The sequence below is a fragment of the Enhydra lutris genome, unplaced genomic scaffold (genome assembly GCF_002288905.1).
Source record: "Enhydra lutris kenyoni isolate GAN:26980312 unplaced genomic scaffold, ASM228890v2 scaffoldscaffold3, whole genome shotgun sequence".
In the NCBI taxonomy this organism is placed as follows: Eukaryota; Metazoa; Chordata; class Mammalia; order Carnivora; family Mustelidae; genus Enhydra; species Enhydra lutris.
In genome coordinates, this window is record NW_019154087.1 from 12,087,139 (window position 1) to 12,109,714 (window position 22,576).

Below are 22,576 nucleotides of genomic sequence, written 5' to 3' on the forward strand. Positions count from 1 at the left end.
TTAGGAGATACATCCTGGTGTACTGAAGGATGAAATATTAGGATATCTGCACCTTACTTTAAAATGGTTCAGGTGGGACGCCTGGGTGGCTCAGCTGGTTAAGCTACTGCCCTCAGCTCAGGTGATGATCCCAGGGTTCTGGGATCGAGTCCCATATCAGGCTCCTTGTTCAGTGGGGAGCCTGCTTCTCTCTCTGGCTGTGCCTGCTTGTGCTCGCTCTCTCTTTCACTCTCACTGACAAATAAATAAATAAATAAATAAAATCTTTTAAAAAAATAAAAATGGTTCAGGCAAAGATAAATAAGTACATATATCTAAATTTCATATATTTAAACAAGTATATTCACACAAACATATAGATAAAATACATTGGTAAAACATTAAAAATTGTTGAATCTAGAGTAGGATATTCATTTGACTTTCAACCTTTTTATATATTTCAAAATGTTCATTAAAAATTTGAAGAAAATATTTGTAATAAAAAATTGGAAACAAGGGGCGCCTGGGTGGCTCAGTGAGTTAAAGCTTCTGCTTTCGGCTCAGGTCGTGATCCCAGGGCCCTGGGATCAAGCCCCGCATTGGACTCTCTGCTCAGCAGGGAGTCTGCTTCCTTCTCTCTCTCTGCCTACTTCTCTGCCTACTTGTGATCTCTGTCTGTCAAATAAATAAATAAAATCTTTAAAAAAATTGGAAATGAAAATCATTTCTGTAGATCATGTAAAGCAGAATTGCAAAACACGGTTGTCTGAGTTTAGAACACAAGACTAAAGTGCACAACCTGGTTTTGTTCAAACCCTCTTAAGACTGACCCCTGGGATCAGTGTGAGGCCTGCATACCTGTCTTCCATCCCCTTCTTCTCATCTCTTTCATGTGTCCTATCTTCTCATGTCTTCCCTCAGCAAGATGGAGACACTATTGACCACAGTGACTTCAAGTTTAGATGGCTAAGTGATTCTTTGTAAATAAAGAATCATTCCTTCTAAACTATTATTTTAACAGTCTGATACAATGAAATACGTTTTATCTGATTAAAAGAATTTGAGGAATTAGCAAAGGGACAGATGTAACTTGGGGGCAGAAAGGGAATTCATTTAACTCATGGTACACCTGACTTACGACTTTTTTGCTGACTTGGGCCTGGGGTGCATAGTCAAAAGTAGATAAACCATGTTCTCTCTAGAGATTTTTTTTTTACTACCTGGAGTTTTTCATTCATAAAGTTAGAATTGCATAGCCGACGTCTGCTTCCCTCTTGGCATTGCTGGTTATGACAAGTATCCCATTTCCATGTGTATTCTTTCCTAAACCCCTCTGTGTGCCATTGTATTTTCTGGCATATTGGACATTTAGTTCTTTAGCTAGTATTGAGTCCTTTCTGAATATGTGATAGTAAGTCCATGTCTTCGTGATTATGTGTGTATCCCTTTTAAAGGCTGGTATCTCCTGCCTAAATCAGTGATGAAGTTTCTTTTTCCTAAGAAGAACATTAATATAATTTTGATTTATGATGCTATAAAATTTTTGTTGCTTTTTATAAAACATTCCTTATAAAAAGCAACAAAAATTTTATAGCATCATAAATCAAAATTATATTAATATAATTTCACATATAAATATGATTCTTTCACTTTTCAGATTGCATAATGAATTGCTACATATATAAATATAAACATGTATATTTAATGTGTTTACATATATCCATAGGTATGACAAAATTCTGGAATGCTATAGCCTATAAATAATATGAAAATAACACATGACATAAATGATATAAAATGACCATATATGGAATTTAAGAAACAAATGAACAAACAAACAGACAAACCAGAAAACAGATCCTTAAATATGGAGGATAAATTGGTGGTTGCCAGAGGGGAGGTGGTTAGGGGATGGGTGACATAGATAAAGGGGATTAGGAATGCACTTATCTTGATGAGCACTGAGAAGCATATGGAATTGTTTAATCATTATATTGTACACCTGAAACTAAGACAACACTGTATGTTATAGATGAATTTAAAAAGTAAGATCAAGGGACACCTGGGTGGCTCAGTTGGTTAAGCAGCTGCCTTCGGCTCAGGTCATGATCCCAGCGTCCTGGGATTGAGTCCCACATCGGGCTCCTTGCTCATCAGGGAGCCTGCTTCTCCCTCTGCCTCTGCCTGCCATTCTGTCTGCCTGTGCTTGCTCTCTCTCCCTCTCTCTCTCGGACAAATAAATAAAATCTTTAAAAAAAAAAAAAAGTAAGATCAAGAAAAAGTATAAAATGATGAGTTATCTACATTTACCTTTGAATATTTGTACAGCAGCATAAGTCTACATAATTACATTTTATGTACTGGCATTTTGATTTTATTACCAATTCAGCCTGGTCCTCTAATTTCTAATGGTACCTGAACAAGCCCATTTGGTGTGATAGTGACCTCTACTGGTGAATATGCATTTTAAAAAAGTGTAGTCTCCCTCGATTTATTTCTGATGAATACTGTGTTCCCTCTCTGCAGACAAAACAAAAGGTATTTTTCCATTTTTAAAAATCATTCCAAGACAGTCTTAGTATAAAGATTTTTATGGGGCACCTGGGTGGCTCAGTGGGTTAAAGCCTCTGCCTTCGGCTCAGGTCATGATCCCAGGGTCCTGGGACCGAGCCCCGCATCAGACTCTCTGCTCAGCGGGGAGACTGCTTCCTCCTCTCTCTCTGCCTGCCTCTCTGCCTGCCTCTCTGCCTACTTCTGATTTCTGTCTGTCAAATAAATAAATAAAAAATCTAAAAAAAAAAAAAGATTTTTATAAAGGATACGTAAGTCAGTGTGATTACCTTAAAAGAGAGTAATTTAATGGATCATTTTAACTGATCCATTAACTAATTTTACAGTATTGAAAAGTATTCACTAATGCCTTATATCAGCTAAACATTTTATTTCTTTAAAATTTTTTTTTTAAAGATTTTATTATTTATTTATTTGAGAGGGAAAGAGAGCACAAACAGGGAGAGCAGCAGAGAGGGAAAGGGAGAAGCAGGCTCTCCTGAGCAAGGAGCCTGATGCAGGGGTGGATCCCAAAACCCTGGGTCATGACCTGAGCTGAAGGCAGACCCTTACCAACAGAGCAACCCAGGCGCCCTTTAAAGTTAGCCTGTATACTAATAATACAATAAAAAGTCTTTAAGTGATATAAATATATTTTATTATTTTAATAAAAATGAGACATTAGGCCTAATGTTGCCAGACCTCTGAATTAAAAATGATGTGTGGTGCCTTCAGCATTTTGACAAAGGACTAAACTGATAGTGACACTTCACCAGCAGACTCTTTATCACCTTGCTGAAATTATTGCTAGAATTCAGGACTCTTCGATGCTCATTCTTAAACACTTTGCCATTCCAAACACTCTCCCATGAGATGAAACGCTAGGCAATTCTATGATGTCAGCAGTAAGCAAATCATTCTTTTAGACTAGCCATTTCAGTTGAAAAGCATCGCTCATTTGGTATTTGTCCAACCAACCCACTAATTATCCTTTATAAATTAAATTAACACGTTGAGGACGGACTTGCAATGTTAAGCGTAAAACTAAAAAATAAATATTCAGGGTGAACATTATACATAATTATCAGAACCATATCGTCAGTGAGATAAAGCACAGGAAGGTTTTGGGACTTGGGTTGCCTACAAATTTCAGAAGGGCAACTAGCTCATTTCTAGATGGCGGGATGTTGTGGAGTTTCTGTGCCTCTATTCATGAGAGCCACCCAATTAGGAAAAATGATATTTTAGTGCTGTAATTCCATGTCAGTTAACTTGATGTTAATTTATAAATGCACATCTTTATCATAAAATGACAATTGCATAGAATTAATTCTTTAAACCTTCTTGGAATATATATACTAGTAACACTGTAAAAAGTAGTATTAAAAACAACTCTGCAGGGGCGCCTGGGTGGCTCAGTCGTTAAGCGTCTGCCTTCGGCTCGGGTCATGATCCCAGGGTCCTGGGATCGAGCCCCACATCGGGCTCTCTGCTCAGCGGGGAGCCTGCTTCCTCCTCTCTCTCTGCCTACTTGTGATCTCTGTCTGTAAAATAAATAAATAAAATCCTAAAAAAACAAAACAAAACTGTGCATACTGAGTAGAAAGAGAGTGTAGACTCTAAAGTCAGGCTGATCGAAATTTAAGTTCCACCATCTACTAGCTGTGGGGCATTTTGTACATGAATTAACCTCTTAAAGCCTCAATTTCTTCATCTGTAAAATGGGGATACTGATAGCAGGATTGTAGTAAGGACTAAATGAGATAATGCACACAAAATGCTTCAGAAAATTTTTGGCACATAGTAAGTATTAAGTCAGTATGGGCTGCTATTACTGTGACTCTGATGTACTTTTCTGTCTTTGGCTTATATAACGTGCAATGATTCCCATTTAGTTCTAAAGCACAAAAATTTCTCAGTGAGCCCCAGCTCCATGTCCCTGTCTCTCCAAGGATATACTCATGTACATTCCATTGATAGCCACTGTGCAAAAAGCTTTAGATGTCAAAATTAGCCCAAGTCCTCCAAGAAAAAAATGCCAAGACTGGATTAAATATGTAAGAAATTTATTAGGGGAAATCCCCTGTAAAGATAAAAGGAGACAGAGCTAGGAGACCCATGGACCCCCACACAAGTCTGACCTAGAGTGAAAAAGAGGGAAAAGAAGGGGAGCAGAGGAATGGGTAAAAGAGGTGAAGGGAAGTGGGAGACACAGGCTTGCAGTTATGGAATGAATAAGTCATGCGAATGAAACCTGCAGCATAGGAAATATAGTCGTATTGTAACAGCACTGTATGGGGACAGATGGTAGCTACACTTGGGAGCACAGCACAGCATACAGAGTAGCTGAATCCTGTGTTGTACACCTGAAACCAAAGTTAACATCGTGTTAACTTCTATCTTCAATAGAGAGAGTGTGGAGGTGGGTGAAACCTTCGAGTGTTTCGTAGACGCATCCTGGACAGCTAGGCAGTTGTGAGGAAAGTTTGGCAAGACTTCTGGGGAGACCTCTGGTCTCCTGTCAGAAGAGTCCCAGGTCTCCCAGAAGGGGACCTGCCTTCATATCCCCACTGGGCTCAGTCTTCATCTAGAAGCAGCTGTGGGAGGTGTGGTCTTCATCAGGGTCCTGGGATCTAGATAGAGCTCAGTAGCTAGAGACACCCATCAGAGATGCTTCCTATAGTTGGAGCTCTGAGAGGCACGTGTTTAAGGCCACCATAATACTCCTGTTTTGTTTTGTTTTTTCTCCATTTTATTTTATTTTTCTTTTCAGTGTTCCAAGATTCATTATTTATGCACCACACCCAGTACTCCTTGCAATATGTGCCCTCCTTAATATCCACCACCAAGCTCACCCAATCCCCCACCCCCTCCCCTCCAAAACACTCAGTTTGTTTCTCAGAGTCCAGTCTCTCATGGTTCGTCTCCCCCTCCGATTTCCCCCATCTCACTCCTCTCCATCTCTCAATGTCCTCTGTGTTATTGCTTATGCTCCACAAATAAGTGAAACCATATGATACTTGACTCTCTCTGCTTGACTTATTTCACTCAGCATGATCTCTTCCAGTCCTGTCCATGTTGTTACAAAAGTTTGGTATTCATCCTTTCTGATGGAGGCATAATACTCCATTATATATATGGACCATATCTTCTTTATCCATTCGTCCTTTGAAGGACATCTTGGTTCTTTCCACAGTATGGTGACTGTGGCTGTTGCTGCTATGAACATTGGGGTACAGATGGCCCTTCTTTTCACTACATCTGTATCTTTGGGGTAAATACCCAGTAGTGCAATTGCAGGGTCATAGGGTAGCTCTATTTTTAATTTCTTAAGGAATCTCCACACTGTTTTCCAAAGTGGCTGCACCAACTTACATTCCCACCAACAGTGTAAGAGGGTTCCTCTTTCTCCACATCCTCTCCAACACATGTTGTTTCGTGTCTTGCTAATTTTGGCCATTCTAACTGGCGTGAGGTGGTATCTCAGTGTGGTTTTGATTTGAATCTCCCTGATGGTTAATGATGATGAACATTTTTGCATGTGTCTGTTAGCTATTTGTATGTCTTCTTTGGAGAAGTGTTTGTTCATGTCTTCTGCCCATTTTTGATGTAATCATCTGTTTTGTGTGTTGAGTTTGAGGAGTTCTTTATAGATCTTGGATATCAGACCTTTGTCTATAGTGTCATTTGCGAATATCTTCTCCCATTCCATAGGTTGCGTCTTTGTTTTGTTGACTGTTTCCTTTGCTGTGCAGAAGCTTTTGATCTTGCTGAAGTCCCAAAAGTTCATTTTCGATTTTGTTTCCTTTGCCTTTGGAGACATATCTTGAAAGGTATTCAAATTGCAATGAAGAAGTCAAACTCTCTCTTCACAGATGACATGATACTTTATATGGAAAACCCAAAAAACTCCACCTCCAAACTACTAGAACTCATACGGCAATTCAGTAATGTGGCAGGATACAAAATTAATTTACGGAAATCAGTTGCTTTCTTATACACTAACAATGAAAATATAGAAAGGGAAATGAGAGAATCGATTCCATTTACTATAGCACCAAGAACCATAAGATACCTGGGAATAAGCCTAACCAAAGAGGTAAAGGATCTATACTCGAGGAACTACAGAACACTCATGAAAGATATTGAAGAAGACACAAAAAGATGGAAGACCATTTCATGCTCATGGATTGGAAGAATAAATAAACATTGTTAAAATGGCTATACTGCCTAGAGCAGTCTATACTTTCAGTGCCACCCCGATCAAAATTCCATTGGCATTTTTCAAAGAGCTGGAACAAGCAATCCTAAAATTTGTATGGAACCAGAAGAGACCCCGAGTTGCTAAGGAAATGTTGAAAAAGAAAAACAAAACTGGGGGCATCACGTTGCCTGATTTCAAGCTTTACTACAAAGCTGTGATCACCAAGACAGCATGGTACTAGCACAAAAACAGACACATAGACCAGTAGAACAGAGTAGAGAGCACAAATATGGACCCTCAACTCTATGGTCAAATAATCTTCGACAAAGCAGGAAAAAATATACATTGGAAAAAACACAGTCTTTTCAATAAATGGTGCTGGGAAAACTGGACAGCTCTATGTAGAAGAATGAAACTCGACCATTCTCTTACACCATACACAAAGATAAACTCAAAATGGATAAAAGTCCTCAACATGAGGCAGGAATCTATCAAAATCCTAGAGGAGAACATAGGCAGTAACAACTTCGACACTGGCCACAGCAACTTCTTTCAAGATATGTCTCCATAATAGTCCTGCTAGTTAAAGAAGGAGTTCCATATTCTTTGCATTGCTCTTTCAGAATAATCCACTGTCTGCCCAGGCTAACATCTTCAGCCTGAAACCATCACTTTATTCCTAACAATCTATTTCGTGTTTCCCAAATACCCATAGATAGAACTCTTGCATTTCAAAGATGTGCTTTATGCTGAGGGTTTTGTTTTGTTTTGTTTTGTTTTTTTCCTGCTGGAACCCCCTCCCTTTCATCCCTGATGTGTTTCTCCACATCCTTAAATCTTATCCCGCCTTTTACACATTTCCCTAATGCTTCCTCTTCCCTAATCCACTCCATGTAGGTGTTAGCTATTGATCTGCTCCACATGTGTGGTGCTTGCATTTTGCCAATTGCATTAGCGAGGATTAGGCTTGACTGCAAATCATAAAATCTCCCAAACAGAAGTAGCTTAAACCAGAATGCAGTTTAATTACTCTTTCCTCGAAAAGCCCAGAGGTCAGCAGCTCGGGTGCTGCAGCTGAGCTCCCCAAAGCCTCAGGCCCCCAGGCACTTTGGGGCTTTCTACTCCATGTCTCTAAGGTATGGCCCTTGCCTTCCTTGTCAGGGATGCAGCTCCTTTCGTCGCAGCCATTTTAAAGGGGAGTGGGGGGGGCGGGGGGGGGCAGTGAAAGAAAAGGCAGAGAGCGTGCAACAGCTTTCTCGTACATGAGATTTCTAGAAGCCGCCATATGTCTTCCTACATGTATTGACTAGAATTTCCAGTATGGTGGCTGGGCAGCACAGTGTTTGTTCTGGGTGACCGTGTGTCCAGATAAAGACGAACGGAGGAGAGTTACGGAGGGACAGCTGGCATCCTCGGCACTGGACTCTACCCAAACAGGACGGGCAGCTGAAAGGATTGTCTGTGCTGTGTTGTGACCTCTGCCAGGTTGTAAGCTCCTTGTGACAGCTACTGGCCTGCATAAGCTTGTCTCCCATGTGACACCAAGGGTGCCTTTTGTGGAGCAGGTGCTCAGTCTGTGTTGAGTGCAGGGACTCAGAATTCACCAGCATTTCTTAGAGAGTAAGAAACAAAATGGTATCACATAACTTAATAAATCTTAATACTTATTTTTCATTAAAGTCACCATTAAGAAAACTGAACATTTGCAGGAAATTTTTAAAAAATCAATTTCTATTAATTTAAAGGTAATTAAAATTACTTCTCCTTCTCTATGTTAATTTCTGTGGGTCTGATTTTAGGATCTCTGGCAAGTCCCTTAACTATTTTGGGTTTCATCTGGTTCCCACTGTGAACATAATGATGGTGATAAAAATAATAAAAGTCATTAACAGTGTTGTTATTTTTAAAAAGATTCAGACAAGGGTATCTTCTCCAGTGTACTTCTTTCTCCTTGTAACCACCATTCCATTTTTCTTATCTTTATCAAGCTTCTTATTTTCTTTTCCTGAGACTTTAGCTATCTATGAATAGTTTTTAAAATTGTTTTAGATTCCACCCAATTAATGAGTGAAAGAGGAGTCAGGTCCTAGGTCTGATTGTTGGACAGTCCGCATGCCTTCTTGGATCATCATTGTCATCTCAGTAAATGTCCATGCTGGCATTTATGTACTACTCCTATGTGACTATTGTCATTTGCTCTTTATTCTTTTTCACTTATATACAGTACTGGACGTGGGGTCAAATTTCACCCATTTTGACCAAATTACACTTAAACTAAAATGTACTACAAAGAAAAGAAAGGATAAAGTATCTTGGTCAGGAATGAGGCCACCGCCTTCAGGAGTCTTGGTGGACTCACTAGTGCTCAAGACAGCCGTCCCAAGAGGCAATTTGGTCAGGTTGGAGGTGCAGGGGTTGGGAAGGAAGATGGAAGATAGGGAAAATATTGGAACTTCGAGAAGCATGTATTTTATTCTGAAATATCTCTCAATATTAGACTCTCCTATTTCTTCAGTTAGTGATATTATAGTTAAGATAGGCATATCCTTATCATTTGAGTAAATTTCCACAACCTGACACTCTTTGCCCAAATCATCCCCATTGATGGGAACATACAAAGTTTCCTGATGTAAAAACATGGTCTATCTTGTTTTCCCAGCTGCAGCCCTGGCAATGTGCTTATGTACCCTCTAACATCCAATTAATCTTTAATATTCAGCCTTTTAAGCAAGAAACAGGGAAATAACTGGGGAAAAATTGTAACCTCAGGAAAATTTTTTGAAGAAGATACATTTTTTCATTTAAAAAAGTATCATAAGTTATCTCAAAGCAGAAAAAAAGAAAAAAGCTTAATAAAATTCTTCTAGGCATGCTTGATTTTCCCCTTGGTTTGAAATGTGTAAACGACTATTGTGGTGGAGAAAGTAAATAACTGAGGAAGTCAAACAGGCACTAGATCTTAGTCATTCTATAATCTGATGAAAAAAGAAGACATGAAAAGAAAAACTCCTATGGATTTTACATAAACGGCATAAAAATCAACATACCCATTAACGGGAGTGGTAACATTACTTAACGGCATTTTAAAATTTGTTTTAGATGGCTGAGGAATTGTGGGTCTTTGTCTTTTCAAAGCATTTCAATTATAGTAACTACAAAGTTGTAAATCATCACATTGAAAGTGCATTTTCCAATGAAGAGACACACTTTAACCTATGATTTAAGGCTAGTGTGGATCTAATATTATCATTTATTTAAACTTTGTTTTGCCCCTGTTTTTTCACTGCACAGGAAGAACTCATATCTGTTTTTTCCACAGGGAACGTGATGCAAACAGAATCAATTACATGTATGCTCAGTATGTCAAAAATACTATGGAACCACTTAATATCCCAGATGTCAGTAAGGACAAAAGATTTCCCTGGACAGTAAGTAAACCAATTTTAAACTTGGAGCTTTGAACACTGTTTTCCCATCAGATCTGTACTTCTAGGGACTCTTCAGCTGAAGGCCTGGCCCGAGAACTGGCTATATTTCAGAGTGAGCAGTGCTTTCCCTGATCCGGTGAAGGAAAATAAAATAGCTCATAACATCTGTTGAGGGGTGGTCAGCTGTACTCAAGTATTTTTCCCCTGTACTTTTCAGCTCTGTAATATATAATAATGAATTATCTTAAACTAATTTATGAGACAATTTAATTATTACCTACTTAATGTCAATGGCATTCCTTACATAGTGTTGCTGGAGTTCTTGAGTTTATCCTCAGAAATTAAGTTCCATATGGCTCGAACTTATAGACCTGGTAATCTACTACGGTGAGTAGCTCTGTGGAGAAATGAGTATGTTTTCTTTGACAGCAAAGCTACAAAAGTCCGTTTCTCAGGCATTGAAAACTTTGAATTCTAGTCTTTTCTCTCATCTCTGGAAAAGCATTGCACTTTCAGGCAGCTGCCTTGATTTTGTTATTTGAGTATCTAGAAGACCTCTTTAGAACTTCAGCAGTATGGGCAATAGAAACAGTGGCAGTCCTAAAGAAAGACAAGTGTGTAGCATGTAGCATCCGAGGTAGTGTAGTGCTTTATGGATTCTGCCTGTCTTAAGTTATTGAGACATCTGCTACACCGGCATAGTAAATACTTGTGTTAGTATTTTACTGTATATTATCAAAAGCTGCTTAGAAAGTTTGGAATGAAAAAAAAAAAAAAAAGAAATATAGGATATTTATTACTCTTTATAATGTAAAGACTAATTGCTGCATATTGCATTTACATGAACTTCATTATAATTTATACATTTTCTGTACTCTGATGTTATCTACAGCTAATAAAAGATAAATGAATAGGTTAGGGGTTTCAGATGTCTGATCTAGTTTATATAGCACGTAGTGGGCAAAACAGTCTCTTCATAATTTGTACCTGTTTTGTTTTATTTTTGTTTTGTTTAGAATGAAAACACAGGAAATATAAACCAGCAGTGCATTAGAAGTTTGCTTTGTACACCTATAAAAAATGGAAAGAAGAATAAAGTGATAGGTAAAGCCTTTTACTACCCTCTAATCTGCACTTACTAAAGAAAAAAAAAAATGTGTTCCCAGACACTTTCCTTCAAGTGTAATTTTGAGGAATAAAATGTGTAAAAAAAAATTGGAATAATAAAAGAATTTTGAAGTAATTTTATGTTGATAAATGTTAGCAGACATTCTTAAATATCTTAACTATAATGTATTTTAGTAATTATTATAATGCTTTTCAATTATTGTTGAGATTTTTGTTGAAGAATGTGTTGATAGTTTGTGGAGTGAGAGACATCAAGTTGATAATGTGAATTGATTTAGAGAGTCTCATTTCTTGCTTCTGATTTTTTTTAATATGGGGTTCACATTTTAGATTGTATTCATTTGTTCAAAAACATTTATTGAGCACTCCAGTGTTCTAGGGATTTAGAATAAATTGGTGAGCAAAGTGGAAATCCCCACCCTCAAGGAGCTTACATTCTTATATTAAGGTAATAGAAAAATGCCTACTTAGGGATGTTGGAAGAATGCATCCTCTGAAAAATAAATATATTTTTTGTTTCTTGGCATTGCAGGTTATATTAAGAGTAGTACAGAAATTTTGAGGTTTTATATACCAGTCATGCATGACTGACATGTGAAAGTAGTCTGAACTGTTAACATTGTCCCGAGAACTTGGAAATAGAGGCTACAGGAGGACCTTCTAAAGGCCAAACTTTTTTTTAAAAAGATTTTATTTATTTATTTGAGAGAGAGTGAGAGAGAACATGAGAGGGGAAAGGGTCAGAGGGAGAAGCAGACTCCCTGTGGAGCTGGGTGCCCAATGCGGACTTGATCCCAGAACTCCAGGATCATGACCTGAGCCGAAGGCAGTCACTCAACCAACTGAGCCACCCAGGTGCCCTAAAGGCCAAACTTTTATCTAGAAACCCTAATGAAGTGAGACTTAGAAATATAAATTTACCTTAAAAAGTCTCAGTAGTTTCCAGGTTGCAAGACTTAACTGTAATTTTATTGAAGGAGGGCTATCAGTCAGAAAGGCAGGGGTAGGGGGTATTATTAATGAAAAAAGAAAAAAAAAAGACAAGTATTGAAAGTGCCTATTGAGGTTCTGTCTGGGGGTCAGGGAATCTTTGCCCCTCGAGCAGAGACAGATGTAGTAAGTTGTATTGGCTTGGGCAGAGTATTCTGACCACATGGTGAGGCCGTCACTCAGGGGACAGCTGGTGTAGCAGGCTGTCGCGCTTGATGATTTCCAGCCCCTTTGCTGGTGTACGTCCTTCCTGTGAGATTTCAGTGGTGTCTGCCACTGAGCATCCCAAATCTGACTTCCATTGTTCTGATTATTTTTTCCCAATGTAGCTTAACTCCTAGGAGGAGAATGTATTACTCATATACTCGGAAATACATCGATTGCTTTGACAATTGTTTGAGCTGGGCTTGAGGCCGTGGGATTGCAGGTGCACGTGCTCCTGTTCCCCGGGACAGATCTGTTTCATGCTCCACGTGAATATTCTGGTGTTGGAGAGCAGCCTCGTGAATTTAGTGACTGTGACTCTGCCCCAGAGAGATGGTTCAGTCGTCAGCCATGGTCTTCTAGTGAACTGCGTCAAGTCTCAGAAACCAGACTGGCAACTCCTGGCTGGGCTGCTGGGCTATTTGGTCCCCTGCACTCTTCACAGCTCTGAGAGAGAAAAGTAAAGGCTGACCAGTGTGCAGTGTGGGGGTTTTCTTATCAAGATTATCACCCATCAGTTTGCTAACATAAGCAATAAGGAAATTGTAGGAAATGTTGTATTATAAGATTTTATTTCCTATAAGATTTTATTGCAAGGTGAAAACTACATTAGAAATATACCTTATAAATATATATTTTTAATGCTTTTTGATATAAGCGTGAAGACTTACTACAAAGCTGCCTCTGACCTTTGAAAATGTGAAGTGAAATTCCAGAAGGGATGCATTATTCCCTTGTAAGTTTTCATAAAGAGGACTGAGTGGCCCCTTACCACATCCGGTCACATCTTTGCTTTTCCTCAGCAGCATCTCTTTGGAATAATAATGGGGAATGGAGAGTCACTGGAGGAAGTTACATATCAGCCTTCCTCAGCATTTGACGTAAATGCGAGCTGGGTCAGTGGAGTGCACACAGCCCCAGGTGGGAGCAGACTCAGGGTGTCCATTTGGCTCTACTCTTCCCTTAACCATTTACAACATTATGAGCACATGACTCACCTCTGTGGAGTTGAACCAAATAACCTTTCAGCTCTGCTCAAAATTCATATGCTATGATCCTGTCATGTTCCCTTCAAGTGAGCAAAAAACAAAAAAAAAACCCTTTGAAGTAATCAGACTCGACCTGCATTTCGTGTCACCCTACTTGATAACAGAGTCAAAAGTAAGCAAATGTTATTTTCAGAGAGGAAAAACTCCCTATTAAGAAAGGAAAAAATGGGGGGTTGGGTGGGTGTTCAAGTTGATTCCAAGTACAGGAAGAAATAGCTCCAGTGCTCCCTGCTCTTTCAAAAGTGTGACAAAACAGAAAATTTGAGTTCTTGCCTGTATTTTGTGCCCACAGATGCAGCATGGAAAATGTCATGGCTGTAGATAATTTTTCTTGCATAGCCCAGGCCAGATTCCTCTATTATGTAATTCTAATAGAGAATCCCCATAGAGCTACATGCAGAAAGGCAGACAGGCCCATGTGTTTTTTGTAATCTTACTTCCCCCTCCTATTTTTCCATTACTGACATTTAGATGAAATTATAGACATTAGACCAGTATGGGGCCTGTTGTATTCCCCGAGGTATTGTTTCATATCAAATGTTTTCTTAGTGCTCTGGCTAATACAGAGTGTTTCCAGAGTTTTGCTTCCAGTGCTATTAAGGAAATATTTTCCTCATTCAGCATTCATTTATTTTAACCAATTATTTCCCCTATTTATTAGGCTAAATATGCCTTTTTCCCCAAATCATATTTACCAGAAATTCTTACTCCAATTTTCCATGCCAATTTCAGGACAGTTTTTGAAGAAATTAGTCCCATTCCCATCCCCCCCCCCCAAAAAAATGCTGAGAATGTCTCCACTTTAAATAACTTACATATTCATCTCTTTGTTAATGAAAAAGTAAAACAAAAATTATAGTCCTTTGTCACAAAGAAGTATGAGAAATATGTACAGTGGACTCTTGAACAACGTGGGGCTAGGAGCACTGACACCCCATCATGTAGTCTAAAATCCATGTATGGCTTTTTTTTTTTTTTTAAGATTTTATTTACTTATTTGACAGAAAGAGAGAGATCACTAGCAGGCAGAGAGGCAGGCAGAGAGAGAGAGGGGGAAGCAGGCTCCCCGCCGAGCAGAGAGCCCGATGCGGGGCTTGATCCCAGGACCCTGAGACCATGACCTGAGCTGAAGGTAGAAGCTCAACCCACTGAGCCACCCAGGCACCCAAAAATCCATGTATGACTTTTAAATCCCCCAAAATCTAACTACTAGTAGCTTACTGTTGACTGGAAATCTTCCCAGTAACAGAAACAATTGATTAACACTTATTTTCTATGTTATATATATTATATATTGTTTTCTTACAAGAAAGTAAGCTAGAGAAAAAAAAATGTTACTAAGAAAATCATAAGGAAGAGAAAATACATTTATTGTACTATACTGTGTTTATAAAAAAAAAAAACCTGCATTTACAGTACCATATTGTATTTATTCCAAAAATCCACATATAAGTGAGCCCTCACAGTCCTAATCCACGTTGTTCACGGTCAGCTGTATTTTCTACTGAATGTATGTTCTAAACTGATTACTATCCTAATTCTCTGCTCTTCTATGTGTTGCAATTTGAGTCTGAGCCACAGATAAATATTCTAAAATTATATGTTTAAATTTGACGCTACTTCACATTATTTTTCATAATAAATGTTGCCATTTGGCAATATCACTAACTGCTCATTTGTTTATAAAAATATTTGTTAGGATATTCCTAATGCAAGTATAATTAAACTGTGCAGTGTCATCCATTATAAGCACGTTGCTTATAATGCTTAAAGTATCCGCTTTTTTTCCCCAGAGAATTGTAAATTATGCTTAGTTATAGTAAGCTCCAGGCAATAAGACTCTAGGGGCAATAATAATTGGAAGAAAATTAGAAAAAAAAATAAAACTAAGGAAATAAGATTAAAATATAAAAGTTAAAATATATAATATAAAAATAAATATAAGCCATAAGAGACTCTCAAACTCTAGGAAACAAACTGAGGGTTGCTGGAGGGGAGGGAGGTAGGGGGATGGGACAGCTGGGTGATGGACATTAAGGAGGCCATGTGATGTCACGAGCACTGCATATTATATAAGACTGATGAATCACTGACCTCTACCTCTGAAATCAGTAATATACTGTATGTTAATTAATTGAATTTAAATTAAAAATAATTTTAAAAGGATGCCTGGGTGGCTCAGTGGGTTAAGCCTCTGCCTCCGGCTCAGGTCATGATCTCAGGGTCCTGGGGTCGAGTCCCACATCGGTCTCTCTGCTCGGTGGGGAGCCTGCTTCCCCTCTCTCTCTGCCCATCTCTCTGCCTACTTGTGATCTCTCTCTCTGTCAAATTAGTAAATAAAAATCTTAAAAATAATAATAATAACTTTAAAAAGAATTATACTTTCAAGAATTGATTGACAAAATAGTAAGAAGAACTTCACAGCGTTGGAGAACAGAAACTTACCTTTACTGGACTAGAAACAATGAGGGAATTTCTGGAAGATATAAGATATATACCATTCATAAGAGTACATTTTACATAAGATGGGCAAATTCGGATAGTGATGACAGTATCAGAGAGAGTCGAATTTAAGGTAAAAACATCCTGTAAAGGGATGCTTTGCATTGATTAAAGTTAAAATCCACCAAGAAAGTATAATTGTCATAAATGCTTCTAATAAACTAACATCATTGATATATAAAAGCCAAAGGAGAAAGGGACAAACTGGTAGTCATCGTAGTGGGAGCCTTTGGTATGCATCCCACAGAGGGTTAAAGTACAAGGGAACATTAGAATAAATTAATATAAAAACTGAAGTGGATTTAATTAGCAACTATAGATTTACATTTATAGTTCATAATTTACAAATACAAACTTCTGTCAGATATCCATCAGAAACTTACAAGTATTGATGATACACACATGCAACACAAACCAGCCATTTCTGAATTAAGAAATAATAAAATTTGAATTAACCATTCAACTGAAGTAATTGGAAAAATAGCACCTCTCTTTCTCACCTTCTGTGTTGCTCCCCAATAAATGAATAAATTGAAAGCAAAGAAAAGCAATTGAAATGATAAATTTATGAAGTGGGAAGGGATAGTGAAAAAAAGAGATAATAGGGAACCCAATAATAATAAACCAGCAACACAGATAATGAGGATAATAAGAGAACTACACAAGTGAGAATGAGAAAGGAAATGTAATTATAGATACAGAAAAAATTTTAAAAGATGTTAGGTAATACAATATACCAAAAAGGTAATACATTTTGATGAAATGCAGAAATTCCATAAAAATTGGTAATAACCAATACTGACTCAAATTTTAAATTTTTCATAGAAGTAAAATAAATAAATAAAATAATTTTTTCATAGAAGTAATTGAGAAAGATTCTAAAGTCATGAAAAACAAAACAAAACAAAAAAACTACTGCCCGGAGGAAATTCTAACCAAAGCAGTCAGAGGGGATGAGAGGAAACAATGTGAGATACAGAAAAAGAAAAGGCGAAATAAAAAAACTTCCAAAAAACTAAGATTGTGAGGTGGAAAACCCAGTGGAATCAGCTGAAAATACTTCTCTACAGAGAGTTCTAAAAGTTCCTGGTTATCAAGGTATTAAAGAGAAATAACTTTAATTTCTGCCAAGACAAGTTTGTTTGAAAATAATAAAGAAAAAAAATTTATAATAGTAGCAAAGAATAAATGTAGCCAGAAATATGTAGCATCTTTATGAGGAAAATTATAGTATTCTCCAAGTAAGTTAAAAATCTTTAGTAAGTGAAGTGACATAACATTTCTCGATGATAAGAACCTATTCTGTAAGACATCAACTTTCCCCAGATTAGATTTATATCAATTTTAATACGTATCCTCATAAGAGTTTTTTTCAGAGGGAAGCGGAATTCCTGACCAACATTTATAAAACTCATCTGGCAGAATAACATATGAAAAGAATCAGAGTTGATGAATAGAGATTTGCTCTGTCAGAAATTAAAATAATGTTGTAAAAGTAACATAATTTAAAAGTATCATATGTCAGAGCGCCTGGATGGCTCAGTCCATTGAGCATCTGACTTTGTCTCAGGTCATGATCCCAGGGTCCTGGCATTGAGCTCTGCAGCAGGCTCCCTGCTCAGCGGGAAGTCTGCTTCTCCCTCTCCTTTTGCTGCGCCCCCTACTTCTGCTCTTTTGCTCTCTCTCTCTGTCAAACAAATAAAATCTTAAAAACAAAAACAACAATAAAAAAGGAAAGTATCATGTGTGCCAGAAAACATGGAAAGGTTGATGGAATACAATAGAAAGTGTAAATGCAGACCCAAGTCTGGTACATATGTATACATTAGTATTATTGTATATAATAGATCATTGTTTCTAAGGTGCCATTGGCTGATTTCCTGTACTTCCAAGAAAGAAAAAAATGATTTCAATTAAACTATGACAGGCAGTTGATTAGGATGCACACTGATTTCAAAAACATTAAAATGTGAAAAAAGTACATAGTGGTTGAAAAAAATATGACCCTAGTACTTAAAGTAGCAATTCAAATCATTGGAGAAGAGATAACTGTTCAAGTATTTTAAGAATCTAGTAGCAATTTGGGGAAAAAACTAAGTTGAATTAAAAAATTAAATGTAATACAATGAATCTGTAAAAGTACCAGGGGAAAATATAGATTCATATATAATCTTAAAATGAGGAGGCTTCTCTTAAAAGCAAGATGCTGTACAGCAGAAAACCTCAGATTTAAGATAATTGACAAATGACAAGTGCAAAAAAAAAAAAAAACTCTCAAGATTGGTGATGAGGGCAGGTCTTACATAGCAAGACAGGATGCTGGCTTTGCAGTCCAGCCCATACAGTAGAGAGTACATGAGACTACAAGCAGGATCTCAGTGACCACCCCCTGCCCTGCCAAAAAGCCAGGAGGAAAACTGGTTGGTAGCAACATTGATCCTTGGAATTATGGAAAAGGAAACATAATTGTGTGATTTTAGAAACCCATCTAGTCCCTTCCACATGATTGCTGGAGATGCCTTTGGTACCAGCTGAGCTCTCAGAGCTGTCGTGATGACCGCGTGAAGCGACGTCAGTACCAGTACTTCATGTGCTCTAATAATAGGCAGTGACACAGATTTTGCTAACTGCACTAGCTCTTGGTTTTCGCCTAATGTTTTTGAGGATTTTCTTTTATGATTGTGTATATTAATTGACTTTTGCTGAGTGGTTTCGTTTTATTTTGGGTTCTGCATTAAGTACTTTGTTTTTGTAGAGAAGTGATTCTGATTTTATAGGGATGCTGGTTGATGTGGCATCTCAAGTGATTAGTTTTAAATTGCATTATTGTACTCTTTATCTACTCTTCCAGTTGTTAATGACGTTCTAAAAACCCTATCTGTAAATGTGTCCGGGCTTTATATTTTCTCCCATAAAGAGACCCTGTTTGTTTATTATAAACCTTTTTCTTCTTATTTTTTTTTAACTTGGCTATTTTTGTTGCATAGAATTCAATTTTCTGAAGAGTATAAAGAAGTCAGCAGGATGCTATATAAATATCACTGTCCATTCTGCTTTCTAAGGAGACTTAAATTATACGCCTAAGTAGATAATTCGTCTTCACCCCTTTTCTTGCACTGAGTTTAGCTCTGTCTACACATCTGTGTCTAGTCTGGTAGATTGTAACGCAAACACACCTTAGCTGTTCCACTCTGAGCTGTGGTTGTGACAGCCAACTCCTGATATTGGTGCATTTGGCATTCACTTTGATACCTTTGAATTCCAGAGGTATAAACTAATACTTGTTAATGCACATTTAGTGACTTTTCCTAAGGCCTTGATTGGAACAGGCGTGCAAGAGGATTACTTAGCTAGGTCAGAAGCCCAGGGGCTTCAACCCCTTCCTGTTATTTCCTTTCTGGATGTACAGTGATTCTTAGGAAGTGTTAAAAAGAAAAATCTTGTTTATGAAAAGGGACCATCAAGTAGGAGACAACTTTAGTCAGAATTGAAAGGCAATTCCATTTTGATGGGAGGATAAGGCATGAAACACGGGCTCTCAAGAAAATGTGATTTGGAAGATAGCCAGATCCTCGATAAACAGTTCCACATGTATAATTTGGGAATTTGCAAAGGCTGGAGGACAGGACCCCTGTGTTGTACCATGTACATGGGACGTGTGCTTCTAAGATCATGCCAATTGTCACTGAGTTTGCAGTGTCCAAATTCATTATGTTTCGTTTAAAGTATTTCTTGATAATGGAGTGTTAGAGAAGTAATCCTTATGGTACTAAGGCAGATAGATAAGGATGTCTTTCCTGTCGAATGTAGAAGAACTCCCACAACAAACAAGAAAGAGTAAAAATGAGAGTATGGTTAATGTGTAGGGTTAAAAATAAATTGCACATCGATGGCGATAAAGGGACTTAAAGTAGCAAGCATGTATCACTGTGGCCCCTATGAAATCCTTTTGTGCACTGGGAAAAATAAGAGATAACAGACTATGGTCTTCATAAGAAAGTAGTTTGGGTCAGAGCCACAGTCCTGCATTCTTTCATTAAGTCAGTAAACATTTTTCAAGTTCCTGCTATATAGGCCAGGCATTTTGCTAGCTGAGGAAGTGGAACTGAAAAAATAAAATCTCTAGGCCCATGATACATGCAGCCTAGAAAGAGAGTCAGGAATAAAATCCACCGTGATACACCGAGTGATCATTTTTTTTTCTCTCCAAATTTTTATGTAAATTCTAATTAGTTCACATATAGTGTTAACATTGGTTTCAGGAGTAGAATTTAGTGAAATAAGCCAGTGGGAGAAAGACACATACCGAGGGATCATCTTAAGGGCAAAGGAAAGAGAAGTGGGCCACCTCCAGGAGCTATGGTGAAGGAGACTGAGGTGTTAACTGGATCACAGGAGGGAGCATATGGGAACAGTGGAGGCCGGTGGAAAAGCACAGGTCAAGGTGTGAGCAAGCGGGATGCTACCAGCAGTGACCGGAAGCAGGTACAAGGGCACAGAGCAGCGGCGTGTGGGAAACGGTGGCCTTGGGGACTGGCCCAAGCTGGGTTTGAATTTTAGATCTAAGCCTACCTGCTAAGTGAACTTGAGCAAATGACTTAACCTTTCAGAGACTCAGTTTTTCCATCTGTGAAATAGGGATGGTCACAACTACCTCACAGTGAGATTGTAAAGCCTAAAGATCACATGTGTCCTGAACAGAACTCTGTGATTATATATTCAGAGACAGAAGAAATAAGGATTTAACAACACTTGTTAAACCCAGAGGTAGAAGGTCACCAAACCCTTCAAAGAGAGGCCACTAGGCTCAGAATCCTATAGAACTAGTTCAGCAAAGATTTATCATAATGTTGATGTAATTTTCCATTTATATTGACTCTACATTTGACCTTCTAAGAGAAGCCAAGATTTAGGTGGTTATGATTTTCTTCAAAGATTCGTTCTGCTTTTATTTCTAAACAAATAGTCATTTTTATTTGCATTTATTTGTAGTATCCAAAGTTGTCTGCAAATAGGATTCTCCTGGATATGGAGGTGCTTATCTGAAATTTGAGACCGTCTATGTGAATTGCCTATTTTCTGCATTCTGTTTTGTATGTAATTGTGTTTTTTAACTTTTGGTTTCTCAGGAAAGGCAGTCTGTGTGACCCAAAATTCTGATGTGCATCAAAATTGTTCTCTTGGCAAGTGTACAAAAATCCAATTAGTCTCCAAAGGACAAAGTGTCTTTGGGGACTCAACTGATCTAAAATTCGTGACCGAGTCTGGAAGAAAATAGTACTCTAGGATTTTTTTGAACACGGGCAACATACATTTAGGACTATGTGAAACAAGTTCTCATATAAATTAATTCCGTTTACTTCTCTAGCTTATATTTGTGAGGATCTGTGTGCTTCTTTGGAGATTCCAAGCATTCCTAATACAAAATTATAAGACAGTCTTTGGGGAGGGAGATTTTAAAGTCAATAAAAACTATAATAATTAATAATAATATTTACTCAGATTTCTTGGATTGTTATAGGGGTTTGCCAACTTGTTAATAAGATGGAGGAGAATACTGGCAAGGTTAAGCCTTTCAACCGAAATGATGAACAGTTCCTGGAGGCTTTTGTCATCTTTTGTGGCTTGGGGATCCAGAACACACAGATGTATGAAGCGGTGGAGAGAGCCATGGCCAAGCAAATGGTCACACTGGAGGTGGGCTGGCACATGCGGGACCCTCTCCGTCTCTGTGGCCACACACTCAGCTTCTTCCCTTTCCCCCGGAACCACTTGTGGGGACGCTGTCTCCTCAGAGAATCAGACTGAATCCTCATATAAATAGCTAAGAAACTGACACCCAGAATATTGTAGAAACTTACCATAGGTCCTATGACCAAACCAGAACTCAGACTGGCTTTCCCTTTACTCCTTCAGGCTTAAGAATCCAGTCACACAGACATCTGCTGTCACCTGCATCCTGTCCCTTTCCTGTTGCCTGAGCTTCCCCATCTCTTTGTGAACAGTTGTAGTCACACATCTTAAAAGATAAAAACAGAAACCCGAAGCACTCGGAGAATCAGAAGTGAGGCATGGGAAACCCCTTCAGATGACAGATTTACGGATCCCACTTCTAAAAATCCTGATTCCTAAGTCTTCAGGAGAGGCCAGGAATCGACATTATTCCAAGCTCCCCTGGTGATTCTGAATGTGCGGGCAGCTAGTGAGCTACTGGCTTGGGACACTGACCTTGAGCAGGCTCCCTCCCACGTCGGACTAGCCTGCCTGAGCCGGGCTAGCCCTTTCCAGATGACTTCCATGAACTGTCTGAAAATGTCCACTTTGTATAACACAGAAATGTCTTACATCAGAGACCAGTTTAGGACAGACTTCAAAAGGGCAGTGTCTTATTCATACACTGGCATGAAATATATTTGAATGTTTGCCTACTCTTAGTTGATTGAGATCAATGTGTATCAGCCTTTGGAATATGGCAACTTTTACTCCAATCCTCTTAAAAAACACCTCACCTAAGTAGCTCAAAAGATATACATTATAAAGAT

At 38.2% G+C, this 22,576-nt stretch overlaps 1 protein-coding gene across 2 annotated transcripts in view; it reads left to right on the top strand.

The window, feature by feature from the left end:
• LOC111153963 (phosphodiesterase 5A) overlaps positions 1-22,576 on the top strand; it is a 156,097-nt gene that overhangs the window by 70,174 nt on the left and 63,347 nt on the right. For both annotated transcript variants that reach the window (XM_022513324.1, XM_022513330.1), the window contains exons 8-10: positions 10,053-10,161; positions 11,178-11,265; positions 21,556-21,731. In XM_022513324.1, coding sequence (XP_022369032.1) covers positions 10,053-10,161; positions 11,178-11,265; positions 21,556-21,731 — 373 coding nt within the window. The remainder of the gene's footprint in view (positions 1-10,052; positions 10,162-11,177; positions 11,266-21,555; positions 21,732-22,576) is intronic.